We start from the raw sequence: 15011 nt of genomic DNA, 5'->3' as shown, positions 1-15011 counted from the left end.
GTTGGACTAGCAGATACTGGTTGTGTCTTGGATGATCAGATACAGGTTGTGTTTTGGGTGAGCAGATACTGGTTGTGTTTTGGGTGAGCAGATACAGGTTGTGTGTTGGATGATCAGAGACAGGTTGTGTGTTGGATGATCAGCGACAGGTTGTGTGTTGGATGATCAGAGACAGGTTGTGTGTTGGATGATCAGATACAGGTTGTGTGTTGGATGATCAGATACAGGTTGTGTGTTGGACTAGCAGATACTGGTTATGTGTTGGACTAGCAGATACTGGTTGTGTGTTGGACTAGCAGATACTGGTTGTGTCTTGGACTAGCAGATACTGGTTGTGTCTTGGATGATCAGAGACAGGTTGTGTGTTGGACTAGCAGATACTGGTTGTGTGTTGGACTAGCAGATACTGGTTGTGTGTTGGACTAGCAGATACTGGTTGTGTGTTGGACTAGCAGATACTGGTTATGTGTTGGACTAGCAGATACTGGTTGTGTCTTGGATGATCAGATACTGGTTGTGTGTTGGACTAGCAGATACTGGTTGTGTCTTGGATGATCAGATACTGGTTGTGTGTTGGACTAGCAGATACTGGTTGTGTGTTGGACTAGCAGATACTGGTTGTGTCTTGGATGATCAGAGACAGGTTGTGTGTTGGATGATCAGATACTGGTTGTGTGATGGATGATCAGATACAGGTTGTGTGTTGGACTAGCAGATACTGGTTATGTGTTGGACTAGCAGATACTGGTTGTGTGTTGGACTAGCAGATACTGGTTGTGTCTTGGACTAGCAGATACTGGTTGTGTCTTGGATGATCAGAGACAGGTTGTGTGTTGGACTAGCAGATACTGGTTGTGTGTTGGATGAGCAGATACTGGTTATGTGTTGGACTAGCAGATACTGGTTGTGTGTTGGACTAGCAGATACTGGTTGTGTGTTGGACTAGCAGATACTGGTTGTGTTTTGGACTAGCAGATACTGGTTGTGTCTTGGATGATCAGATACTGGTTGTGTGTTGGACTAGCAGATACTGGTTGTGTCTTGGATGATCAGATACTGGTTGTGTGTTGGACTAGCAGATACTGGTTATGTGTTGGACTAGCAGATACTGGTTGTGTCTTGGATGATCAGATACTGGTTGTGTGTTGGACTAGCAGATACTGGTTGTGTGTTGGACTAGCAGATACTGGTTGTGTGTTGGACTAGCAGATATTGGTTGTGTCTTGGACTAGCAGATACTGGTTGTGTCTTGGTTGATCAGATACAGGTTGTGTCTTGGATTATCAGATACAGGTTGTGTCTTGGATGATCAGATACAGGTTGTGTGTTGGATGATCAGATACTGGTTGTGTCTTGGATGATCAGATACTGTTTGTGTCTTGGATGATCAGATACAGGTTGTGTCTTGGATGATCAGATACTGGTTGTGTCTTGGATGATCAGATACTGGTTGTGTCTTGGATGATCAGATACTGGTTGTGTCTTGGATGATCAGATACTGGTTGTGTCTTGGATGATCAGATACTGGTTGTGTCTTGGATGATCAGATACAGGTTGTGTGTTGGATGATCAGATACAGGTTGTGTCTTGGATGATCAGATACTGGTTGTGTCTTGGATGATCAGATACTGGTTGTGTCTAGGATGATCAGATACAGGTTGTGTGTTGGATGATGAGATACAGGTTGTGTCTTGGATGATCAGATACTGGTTGTGTCTTGGATGATCAGATACAGGTTGTGTGTTGGATGATCAGATACTGGTTGTGTCTTGGATGATCAGATACAGGTTGTGTGTTGGATGATCAGATACTGGTTGTGTCTTGGATGATCAGATACTGTTTGTGTCTTGGATGATCAGATACAGGTTGTGTCTTGGATGATCAGATACTGGTTGTGTCTTGGATGATCAGATACTGGTTGTGTCTTGGATGATCAGATACAGGTTGTGTCTTGGATGATCAGATACAGGTTGTGTGTTGGATGATCAGATACTGGTTGTGTCTTGGATTATCAGATACTGGTTGTGTCTTGGATGATCAGATACTGTTTGTGTCTTGGATGATCAGATACAGGTTGTGTCTTGGATGATCAGATACTGGTTGTGTCTTGGATGATCAGATACTGGTTGTGTCTTGGATGATCAGATACTGGTTGTGTCTTGGATGATCAGATACTGGTTGTGTCTTGGATGATCAGATACTGGTTGTGTCTTGGATGATCAGATACAGGTTGTGTGTTGGATGATCAGATACAGGTTGTGTCTTGGATGATCAGATACTGGTTGTGTCTTGGATGATCAGATACTGGTTGTGTCTAGGATGATCAGATACAGGTTGTGTGTTGGATGATGAGGTACAGGTTGTGTCTTGGATGATCAGATACTGGTTGTGTCTTGGATGATCAGATACAGGTTGTGTGTTGGATGATCAGATACTGGTTGTGTCTTGGATGATCAGATACTGGTTGTGTCTTGGATGATCAGATACAGGTTGTGTGTTGGATGATCAGATACAGGTTGTGTCTTGGATGATCAGATACTGGTTGTGTCTTGGATGATCAGATACAGGTTGTGTCTTGGATGATCAGATACTGGTTGTGTGTTGGATGATCAGATACTGGTTGTGTCTTGGATGATCAGATACAGGTTGTGTGTTGGATGATCAGATACTGGTTGTGTCTTGGATGATCAGATACAGGTTGTGTCTTGGATGATCAGAGACAGGTTGTGTGTTGGATGATCAGATACTGGTTGTGTGTTGGACTAGCAGATACAGGTTGTGTGTTGGTTGATCAGATACTGGTTGTGTCTTGGATGATCAGATACAGGTTGTGTGTTGGATGATCAGATACAGGTTGTGTGTTGGATGATCAGATACTGGTTGTGTCTTGGATGATCAGAGACAGGTTATGTCTTGGATGATCAGATACTGGTTGTGTGTTGGATAATCAGATACTGGTTGTGTGTTGGATAATCAGATACAGGTTGTGTTTTGGGTGAGCAGATACCAGTTGCGTGTTGGACTAGCAGATACTGCTTGCGTGTTAAACTAGCAGATATAGGTTGTGTTTTTAATGAGCAGATAACGGTTGTGTGTTGTACTAGTAGATACCAGTTGTGTTTTTGGGTGAGCCAAATTTTCCTTTTTGTTAGGCTCTAAGTCTAAGATACTGTAAGTGAGGTCTCAGGTCATGTGTCTCAGTAAGTGAGGTCTCAGGTCATGTGCCTCAATAAGTGAGGTCTCAGGTCATGTGCCTCAGTAAGTGAGGTCTCAGGTCATGTACCTCAGTTAGTGAGGTCTCAGGTCATGAGCCTCAGTAAGTGAGGTCTCAGGTCATGAGCCTCAGTAAGTGAGGTCTCAGGTCATGAGCCTCAGTAAGTGAGGTCTCAGTTCATGTGTCTCATTGATTGTAATGTTACATTCTATTTATAAGAGATATGTGGGCTCAGGATTGGAGCACATTAATTGAAGACATGAGACCTTACCCAAATTTATCAACATTTGATTTGACCAATGAAATGATTAGGCAGGTTAGTATCATTTTTCTACTATTACCTTTTTGAGAAATTTTTCTTGTCATTTAACATTTAGTTTTCTTCTGAGACAGGTCATGTGGAAGTGGTTAAGTTTTTTTTTATAGTTTTTGTATGTTTTTTTATGTTTCTGTCCACGTTTCTGAGGCCTAGAGCAATGTAGGCAGGATAAATAGACCCCTAGCTCAGGGGTCGGCAACCTTTTGAGTCGAAAGAGCCAAAAATGACAATTTACACAATTTTAGAGTTTTTAAAGAGCCACAAAGTTTTTTTCTTGCCAACTATAAATAATTCTCAAACAATGAACTTTTTTTTTAATGAAAAAAACAAACAAACACGAATTAATATATAAGTAGTGATTTTCACAATAAATATATAATAATATATATATAATTTTTTTTTTATTTTGGTAACAACTAAAGAATTTAAACATTTACTTGAACTTCAATAACAAACAATCGAGCAAACACATTCAGTGGGAGCGTTGGCTTTGCATGGTTTTAGAAAGTTTGGATACATTTGGTTCATAACTTGTTTTTAGTTTCAAACACGACTCTAAATTTTCATTTGATGTTGGCTTCTTACTTTACTTTTAATTCTATTCATGCAAGAGAACGCTTGCTCGCACAAATATGTCAATCCAAAGATAGTCAGCACATCAAATGCCAACATCTCCACCTCACTGTAGCAATCTTGGAGATTATTCCATGCGTCGAATCAACTCGCGGCATTCCTTTTTGAAGCTGTCCACTTTTACGTACATACATTTCTGAGGCTTCAAACTTCAACTCTTCCAACTTGCTTTTCAACTCTGTAATCCAGTATCAATTACTAATGAATCAAGGTGGATTTCTTTAGGCCTACTATTTGTGTTGATACAGTGTACTCGAAATGCTAGAATGGTTTTGTTGGTTTTGAACTGCTTAAATCTGTCAAGAAATTCATCTTTGATTTTTTTAATAACTGTGCTGAAGTAATTCGTGTTGAAGTGGCACTGATTTTATCGCGATACTGCTTTAGACATTCAAAATGAAGTAACTGACCGCTCTGAATATCTTCTGTAAAAGGAATTAATTTTTCTTCAAAACATTGGCTGGGTTTTCTTTTCCTTGCAGTTTTAGATTCGGCTCATTTAATTTTCGTTGTTTTTAGTTTTTAGTTTTCGCTGTTATGTCAATCATAAAGTAACATTTTTGCAACTATTTGTCGTTCTCTAATTCGGTGTGATAAATGCCTTTTTCATTGAGAAATGTATTTATTTCATTCAAGCACAAAGCAAAACGTTTCAACACCTTACCTTTGGAAAGTCATAGCACTTTTTTGGAAAGAAGGAGGTCGGAATACTGAGTCTTCATTTCGTTTCATTGGTAGAGTGGTTTTGGAAGATGCTGTTAATAATCTTGATTACCAAATTCATGACCTCATCTATTTCGGCCGGAATCGTTTTGGGCACAAAGCGTTTCTTGGTGCATTATTCAGTGAAACAAAAGAATTTATGGGTTTATTCTGCTCCGACGAATCGTTGTTACCCTTTTACTTTTTCCTGTCAATTTTCTGACTCTATCAATTGCTATTTAAATGATTTTATCTTATTTTCTTCAATGTATTTTTGCATAGCATTCGCTCTATCGTCCCCTCTAGTTTGTCACGAGAGCGGTAGCAATCCTAGGAACGACATATATCTGACAAAAAAAGGCATCTTGTGTCGTGTCTTTATGTCGCAAGACTAATCTATGGCAAGTGATACGGCAGAAGAAAGTTGAATAGCTTCCACCTGCAAATATATTACATTTGAAGACATTTTAGCTGTTCTATTTTGTACTTTATCAGCGGATAGTGGCAAATCTTTTTTTTTTTCAAGATATCTGGTTTGTTTTTGAAATCATAAAACATTTCTTCAGAAGCAAGTAGGAATCATTCTTCGACATACCATCTGTAAATGGTTTGCCTTTTTGTGCAATTTCTAGTGGTACCGCAAAGCTTGCCAGATTAGCATTACTTGTAGATTGCTTCTAACTTTGAGAAGATCATTTGCTTCCAACTCATTTACTTTAAACAATAAACTATACGTCACAGTCAAAGCACTTGGTTAAGATGCTAATCCATCTTGCGCCGAAAACAAATTATAACCTACATAGAAACATCCGACGACGGCCGAGCGCTTCCGACGGACTGACAACAGTGACGACGCGTGTAATGGGGGAGGGGTCTGGTGAAAAGCGTGTACAAGTGGCTGAGAGATAGAATCGGCGCCTAATCTTCGTTAAAAGATTCAGAACTTCTTTAAAAAAAAATTTTGATAAAATAAATAATGTATGCGTATGGAACTAAAGAGCCGCAGCTTCACACCCAAAGAGCCACATGTGGCTCGCGAGCCGCAGGTTGCTGACCCCGGCCCTAGCTATGTGTTTGTGGTGGGACCTCGTCTGTTCCAGACATTTTTAGACAGTCTGCCATAGGATGCACTGGCCATGGCGATACGCAGGTCGATTTCATTATCGATCTTTCCGTTTCTGGAGAGTGTGCTGCCAAGATAGGTGAATCTTTCCACTGCATTTATATCATGTCCATTTATCTTGATGCTTGGATCGGAGTATGCTTTACCCGGAGCAGGCAAATATAAGACTTCAGTCTTTTTGTGTTTATAGCGAGGCCAAAGTCTGACTATGCTCTTGAAAAGTCACTGACGATGCTCTGGACAAAGAAAACGCTTCAGGGACACCCTCAAAGCTTCTCTGAAAACGTTCAGCATTGACTCAGCCACCTGGGAGACAGAAGCACATGACAAATCATCATGGCGTCGCGCTATAAAGTGCTCGTCTGTTTTTGTTGGGAATCTTAAGATTTTATTAATCATTTGGCCAAAGGAAAATGCTTTGCTTATATCCTAAGATTAAGCGATTCACTATCCCCCCTCCCCCCCCCCCCGGCCAAAGGTCAACGAGATGGAGGTGATTATCCAGTAACATTCCTTTTGGCGATTTACTCTTTTGCATCATCACGGCTCTTTTCTTTTAGCCATTCCGATGCTTCGTTAGCCTATCTTTATAGTCAGCGGTATCAGAACGTCAGCCGGTCAAACATTAATCAATCCGGCCCACACACATCTATCTTGTATTGTGGCATTAGGCTTTTAGTTGGTGATGGCTTGTACTTCATAAACACTGACATTCATGCAAGAAATTAGAAATCCTGCTTTTTTTTTAACCTGCATTATTCAGCAACAGATGACGTATGAATAGACCCTTGAGGCCACCTCTGTGTTTGTGTTTACATCAACTCTATTTAGAATCTTGTGTAATTTAAATGTTTGACAAAGAATTTAATAAAAAATAAATAACATTTATTTTCCTTATTTACTGTTGAACTGTAATACATTGATAAATAAAATGTGTTCAGAATAAAGCGAATGTGTATGAAAACAATGTCAGCGTCTCTTTAAATCTAAAAGGGCCCACCACTTACATTTGACCTAACATGGATGCTAGAGAGCGCCGGAGTTTCAAAAGAAATCTTAATTAATTTTTTTAATATAGAAACGTGACTCACAGACTTTTCCCATTTAAAGGTCACTATAAAATCATGGGTCCAGGTTTAACACGCTTTTTTTTTCAATTAATGTTTTTGGAAATTTACAGAAACTTATTTGTGTATAACAGTATTTGTATTGTCTTTTAAGTTTTTTTATTTCAGCAGGCATCTCATTTGCATGCAGATGGTGCTTTTGAGACTAGAATAGCTGGCCCTAGAGTGTGATAGTCTAATGTTGGTCTGTCTTTAGTGGGATAATACATTCCCAATGTTTAAGAAAAAAGCAGTAAAACGTATAGACTCAATGCTTATGTTCAGCGAGGCCTAACACAAGTATTGAATCTCTGAAAATAATTTGAAATAACAATTTGCAGAACTACACTGTTTTAAAGATGGTCCAAGCTGCTGACAATTTTTTTCAATCTCTGGGATTAAAAGCAATGCCTCCAAGATTCTGGGAGAAATCGTTGTTTGAAAACCCTTCTGATGGTCGACAAGTCGCTTGTCATGCTGAAGCTGTAGACTTCAGAAACGGAAGGGATTATAGGTAACTATCTTGGGCTTTTCATCTTTTAAAAAGTACGAACCTGTAAATCTTGGCAAAAATCAAAGACCTTAAGAACGATAGGAAAAGTGTTGATGTATCTTTAAGAAACAATTACAATAGCCAACAACAAAATAGACTCATGGACACCACAGTTTATTTAAAACTACAAATATCTCAGCAGGGACCGGTCCTTCATAGTAAAAACATCATTTGAGATTCATTGGATTTCCAAATTTAATGGATTTAGTTTAGTTTGCGTTTGCATTGAACTATATGGTAGCTAACTATATAGTTACTGTCGGGGTTGTGTTTTCCCGGGTCTCTGACATTCAACAGGCACCTTCGTGCTAACAATAAATAATTGACTCGCTGTTAACAATGTAATATTTTAATGATATGAAAGTAAGTTATAATGACAAAGTGATGGAGTAATATTATTGAGTTTAAAACATTATAATATAGTGGTTATATAAAGTAAACAATCATTCTGTACCTTGCTATCCCACAACCCAACACATTAGTACACACAACACTGGCCCACTGCCTACTCTAAGTCTCTAGTGTAGACTTGATAATTCCATAACTAACTCACCGTAGAGACATAAGAAAAGACAAATTGAAAGGTCTAGACTAATACACTATGGCAGCGAAACAACTGCGATATGCAGTAATGCCTTAGATACTCACCCTAACCCTAACTCTAACCCTAACCCTAAACCGGGGTACACAGACGAAAGACACGATACACCAGCATAATAACAAAAACAATAAGCTTAAAAGCGATGCACCAAAGAAGGTGTGTTCAAAAATTATTAATCTAACAAACATTGGTGCTAGAATACCAAAACCTAGGCACCAACAGTTACCACTGCTATGTAATGATTGGCTGATAGAAACAAGAACAGACTTGCATTTTAACGAAATATAGTTGCGCCCAGCGACGGTCCTACAGATTGCGGGGCCCTATGCGAAACGGATTACGCGGGGCCCAGTCTGGGTAGGGATAAGAATAATAAGTGAAAATTAAGATTTTATTAGAAAATAAATTCGTCAGTGCATTTTATTCAAACTTTACTAAGTACAAAATCACTGTCAAATCAACTTTACTAGCCATCTATTGTAGATAGTAGTTTTCCAACAAAAAGCCGATAAACATTCACATCTGCCTTTTAAACTTACTAACGACAAGCTGACACTAGCAAAATATCGGGTGTTTTTTTTTAAAGAGGTCAAGATAGATTTAGATCTATATTTTTATGAACTTCCTGTTTCGGTTAAAATTCGCCTTATTATTACATTTTTATGAAAGCTAACAGTGCCGTTTTTTTAATCGCCAGTAGGATTGGTGTTTTCCATATTGAATGACACCTCAAAATGATAATTTGTTTTTAATGAGATTTGCATGAGGTACTCCCGTTAAAGTGTGCATGTTTTGTTATAGGCGTTGTTTGTAACTTGGTCAGCGTTGCCCGCAGTCACCAACACATGCTTCCAACACAGCCGGCTTATAGAATGTTACTTTTGTTTTGTTTACATGATGACACTCAGAATAAGGATGTGTGCCACAGTAACCATGGCTGATCTAGAGACAATATACCATGAGATGGGACACATCCAATACTTTCTACAATATGCTCATCAACCATATCTCTCTAGAATTAGTCCCCATTACGGTGAGAAATATATTTGTGGCATCAATTAATTAAATTATAGCTTTTATTTAGCACTACTTTCTTGCTTATAGCATGCTCAGAGCACTATGGTCTAATTTCACCAGCAGTCACCTAAAATGCTTCTCTACAATACCTACAACAAAAGTCAAAGGACAGACAATGATGATGATCAATTAGTGACAGAATTGTGATGTTTTAACCTACACATCTTCAACTTTACCAATATAATAGATTCTCATATAAAATTTTATTAGGATAAATTATTGAAAAAGCGATATGTCATAGTTCTGGCTGTAATCAAAATTAGATTTTTATCTGTATTATATATGATAAAAATTGTCTACCAAAACTGTTTATTTCTATGCCCACTGCCCTAGGCTTCCACGAGGCTGTAGGTGATACCATTGCTTTGTCAGCCATGACACCTCACAACATGTATTCAATTGGTCTGTTGAATCAACCCTTCGATGACCCTCGTAAGTAGATTGAATCTATCTATATATATATAATTCTCTTCTTCCCTCAAGAGTTTTTGGACGAGAAGAAGAAGTAAAGGAAAGATCACTCTTTTATTTCGCAATTTTGATTTGTTCTCAAAATTTTAAAATAATTTCCGGATATTTCCATGACTGTTTCGAATTTTTTGTTATTAGTTATAAAATGGTTTAAGTTAATAATTTACACCTTGAATTAGCGCGCGTCCTTTGAAAGTACGAGGCACACTGCGGTCACATAGGGGCCTAAGGTCGGCCCTGCAAAATAACGGAGTATGCTATGCCGTATAGGCCACCACAGCGTCATTAAGAAGAGACTGATTTAATTACAATACCTCTATTCCCTAACCCTATTGGTAATAAAAGGCCTCAACACTGACCTGCGACCTGTAAGCAGTGGTGACCAATAGCTTGTTGCCACGTCGGACCTGTGACGCAGCATCGAACTATTTGTCTAAACTGAGCACATACAGTGAAGTTGCCGGACAGTGCTCAGGACATCTATGACGATAAACTGAGCACATACAGTGAAGTTGCCGGACAGTGCTCAGGACATCTATGACGATAAACTGAGCACATACAGTGAAGTTGCCGGACAGTGCTCAGGACATCTATGACGATAAACTGAGCACATACAGTGAAGTTGCCGGACAGTGCTCAGGACATCTATGACGATAAACTGAGCACATACAGTGAAGTTGCCGGACAGTGCTCAGGACATCTATGACGATAAACTGAGCACATACAGTGAAGTTGCCGGACAGTGCTCAGGACATCTATGACGATAAACTGAGCACATACAGTGAAGTTGCCGGACAGTGCTCAGGACATCTATGACGATAAACTGAGCACATACAGTGAAGTTGCCGGACAGTGCTCAGGACATCTATGACGATAAACTGAGCACATACAGTGAAGTTGCCGGACAGTGCTCAGGACATCTATGACGATAAACTGAGCACATACAGTGAAGTTGCCGGACAGTGCTCAGGACATCTATGACGATAAACTGAGCACATACAGTGAAGTTGCCGGACAGTGCTCAGGACATCTATGACGATAAACTGAGCACATACAGTGAAGTTGCCGGACAGTGCTCAGGACATCTATGACGATAAACTGAGCACATACAGTGAAGTTGCCGGACAGTGCTCAGGACATCTATGACGATAAACTGAGCACATACAGTGAAGTTGCCGGACAGTGCTCAGGACATCTATGACGATAAACTGAGCACATACAGTGAAGTTGCCGGACAGTGCTCAGGACATCTATGACGATAAACTGAGCACATACAGTGAAGTTGCCGGACAGTGCTCAGGACATCTATGACGATAAACTGAGCACATACAGTGAAGTTGCCGGACAGTGCTCAGGACATCTATGACGATAAACTGAGCACATACAGTGAAGTTGCCGGACAGTGCTCAGGACATCGATGACGATTAGTCTGGATTCAAGTCGCAAATTCGGAGTGGGCAAAACCTTGATCGACACTGTTTTCGAAAACGGCTCAAACGATTTTCCTAAATATTTGACATTTTATGTTGGCAACACTGCGAAAACTCTGACCGTTATAATTTTATAAGTGAATAAATAAATATGAGTAGAGGACTGGACTTTATTTTTAACAGACTATACGTCTTCTGGTATTTCCGCCTTCATTAAAGAGCTTAATATAGTGTTACAAATGAACAGTGATAGGTAGAGGTCAATGTATGACCCCGGCGAGATGACACAGCAGCTAGTGTTCCCTGGAATCTACATGTACAAACAAAGACAGGATGTGACGTGTCCACACGTGTTGTTCCAGGGCACGAACATATCTAAGTAGGGGGACAGTTACTAATGAACAGTGACAGATAAAGGTCACTACGTGTGACCCCGACTTGATGACACTGCAGCGAGTGTTTTCTGGAATCTACACGTATAAATAAAGACAGGATGTGACGTTTCCTGACATGTTATTCCAGAGGATACTAGGAGTGTTTGTGCAACTTTGGAGAAGCGATTAGGGACTCTATATAAGCCAGAAAGTTAATGTGAAAGTCAGTCGTATGGAGTCGTGAGTGAGCCGTTACAGTCGATACAGACTATGTAAGACGTGTGCGGCTCTGTGGAAGAGAAATGTGTACGACTCGATGCAAGTTAACTAGGGTAGAGTTAACTGGAGTGGACTACTGTCGTTAAAGTCTATACAGCGAACTACAGTGGACTTGAGCCGTTACAGTCGATACAGTCGATGTAAGACGTGTGTGGCTCTGATTCGGTAGACTTGAGTACGACTTGGTTCAGCTTTGGGAGACCTGGAGCGACTGGGAAGTGTGTCGTTGGTCTGTTCTGTGGAATACGGCTCGAGGAAAGTTGAGAAGAGATTAATTGCAACGAAGTGAAGAGATGAATTGCAACGAAGTATAGCTAACTGTAAACTGACAGATATTGTACAGTCTTCTACGCTACATGTTACAGTAACGAATTGTTAGAGTTAATAGTCATTAAAGTTATATGAAACTGAAAGTTTAGTCGTCAAGTTCTTTGCTGTGTTTTTATTTGTGTGCCTACTAGTACATTTAGCCAGAAGATTCAGAAATACGTAACAATATCTACATTGGGAAACACACTGCACTCTGTTTTATATGATTAGAAAATTATTAAGTCTTGCAGATTTACATCTTCGCTTAGCTAAGCGGCATTATTATTATAGCTTTTATATAGCGCTACTTTCATGCTTATAGCATGCTCAGAGCGCTTTGGTCCAATCTCATTTGTGGACCAGTGGGGGTATCTAGGAGGTTTTACTGTGCTGCCTTTAGGCGCTCAGTAAACGCAACTCTGCCCGAGTCGGGTGTCGAACCTCGAGCCCCCTTCTAGGTAGCCAAGACAAGCCAAGTTCAAGAAATAAAAGTGATAAAAACAAAGCGTTGGGTGTGAATTTCACTTTCTGTAACACTAAAATACACCCAAATATGGTTTCTTTACGTTTACATGATTTGCAGATTTGAGAGCGTTTTACTATGAAAGTTACTATTTAGAACTCTATTCATTCCAGCTGGAAGTCTGATTACATTATTTAAATATCCACATTTAAATGCCTGCTGAAAATATCTAAATCTTTTTCAATTATTACAAACCATTTTGAAAGCCAGATCAAACATTTTGGCCGCGAGTCCAGTTCGCTTATCGCTATTCTAGACGAACATTTGACCTTAAGGTGAAACAGCAATAGTGTCTATTTCTCTTCCAAACACCATCCGTGCATACGTCTAAACGTGGGTCCCATTGGAAACCTTCATAAAGATGAATAGATTAGAGAAGCACAATCGCCATGACGGAAAAGAGAGAGAGAGAGGTTAGAATAGACCGCAATGTGTTAGCAAGCTTTGAAAAGTATAGACTTACTTACTTACTTTGGTAAAAGTATAGACTTACTTACTTACTTTGGTAAAAGTATAGACAGTGGGTCAAGTACATGTGTGTGTGTGTGTGTGTGCGTGGTAGAAGAGATTCAAAATATGTACACAAACAAAGAGCCAAAAGATAAATATGTTTCAATGCTATTCAAACACATTAAAAAACTCTTCAACCACTTTAGACTACAATCCAACCACATTTATGCTACCATTCAACCACATTTATGCTACCATTCAACCACATTTATACTACCATCCAACCATATTTATGCTACCATTCAACCATATTTATGCTACCATTCAACCACATTTATGCTACCATCCAACCATATTTATACTACCATCCAACCATATTTATGCTACCATCTAACCATATTTATGCTACCATCTAACCATATTTATGCTACCATCTAACCACATTTATGCTACCATTCAACCACATTTATGCTACCATTCAACCACATTTGTACTACCACTCAACCACATTTGTACTACCATTCAACCACATTTATACTACCATCCAACCATATTTATGCTACCATCCAACCATATTTATACTACCATTCAACCACATTTATACTACCATCCAACCATATTTATACTACCATTCAACCACATTTGTACTACCATTCAACCACATTTATGCTACCATCCAACCACATTTGTACTACCATTCAACCACATTTGTACTACCATTCAACCACATTTATACTACCATTCAACCATATTAATGCTACCATTCAACCATATTTATACCCCCCGAATGGGCGGGGAGGACGAATTTTAGTCAAGAAATCACACAATTTGGATACGATATTATTAGTTATGTTGATAATATATACTAATTATTTATATTTCAATCTATTTTAGATTATTTTGCCCCCCTCTCTAGTATGTGAGCAAATTAGGTGGTATGGGGAGGTGGCTATGGCATCAATCCCGATCCCCCTCCCCCACCCCCATAAACCTTCGAGTGGTCGGCTGTCCAATTTATTTGTAGAAATCACAGCTTGTCAACCTAATCAATTAAACACCTATATGATTAAAACTTGTTATTGATATTTTAACCGATCTTTATATTATGTCGTTCTCCATATAGCCGATTGGGGGGGGGGCGAATACATCTACCGCCCTTTGAGTGGGAGGGGCGGTCCTACTTTTGTTTAGAAATCATAGAAATCCTATGATGAAGAATTCATAGTTTGTAAACAAAATGAGTTGAATATCTATATGATATAAGCTACATAGTGATGTTTTCACCCATTTGTATATTATGTCACATACAGACTCTGATCTCAAATTTTATCATTAGTAAATATAAAATGAAAAAAGGGTTGTACCATGTTATCGCCTTCCGCCCATCGGACAAACCAATACTTTTTCTTTTTCTAATTTAGTTAAGAAATTACAAAATCAAAAAAAAAAAAAATATGTCGCTAATATAACTTATATTTGCTATAAATTAAATTCTTATATCGAGTCACCCCCACCCCTATTCTTTAATGCCAAATGCCATTTTTAGCAGAAATTATCAAAAGGAGCGAGGATTATCGTTTTCACTCTACCGCCCTCTCCCCTTTCCATACGAAAACATGACGTTTTAAAATAGAATAGTCAAATATGGCGACAGAGTTTATGTAATTGCACACGACATTTTAAGAAAGCCTTTCTTTTGGAAAATGTGCATTACAAGAGTAACAATTGAGATGAGTTCTGAACCAAATAGTATTTTCCTTGTCACCTTTTTCCAACCTTTAGTCATACTGATATTTTTCTATTGTAAAAAAAAATTTGAGACTATAACTCACAAAATATATTTGAAT

At 38.9% G+C, this 15011-nt stretch overlaps 1 protein-coding gene across 1 annotated transcript in view; it reads left to right on the top strand.

Annotated features, from left to right (window-relative positions):
- The window catches only part of LOC106063042 (angiotensin-converting enzyme-like), a 34509-nt gene that overhangs the window by 16715 nt on the left and 2783 nt on the right, over positions 1-15011 (top strand). Inside the window, exons 2-5 of the mRNA XM_056024790.1 lie at positions 3434-3530; positions 7439-7611; positions 9160-9284; positions 9662-9764. Of these exons, the coding sequence (XP_055880765.1) occupies positions 3438-3530; positions 7439-7611; positions 9160-9284; positions 9662-9764 (494 nt within the window). The 5' untranslated portion in view covers positions 3434-3437. The remainder of the gene's footprint in view (positions 1-3433; positions 3531-7438; positions 7612-9159; positions 9285-9661; positions 9765-15011) is intronic.

The sequence above is a fragment of the Biomphalaria glabrata genome, chromosome 1 (assembly GCF_947242115.1).
Source record: "Biomphalaria glabrata chromosome 1, xgBioGlab47.1, whole genome shotgun sequence".
Classification (NCBI taxonomy): domain Eukaryota; kingdom Metazoa; phylum Mollusca; class Gastropoda; family Planorbidae; genus Biomphalaria; species Biomphalaria glabrata.
The sequence above is the reverse complement of the archived record's forward strand: the minus strand, read 5'-3'. Positions and strand labels throughout refer to the sequence as shown.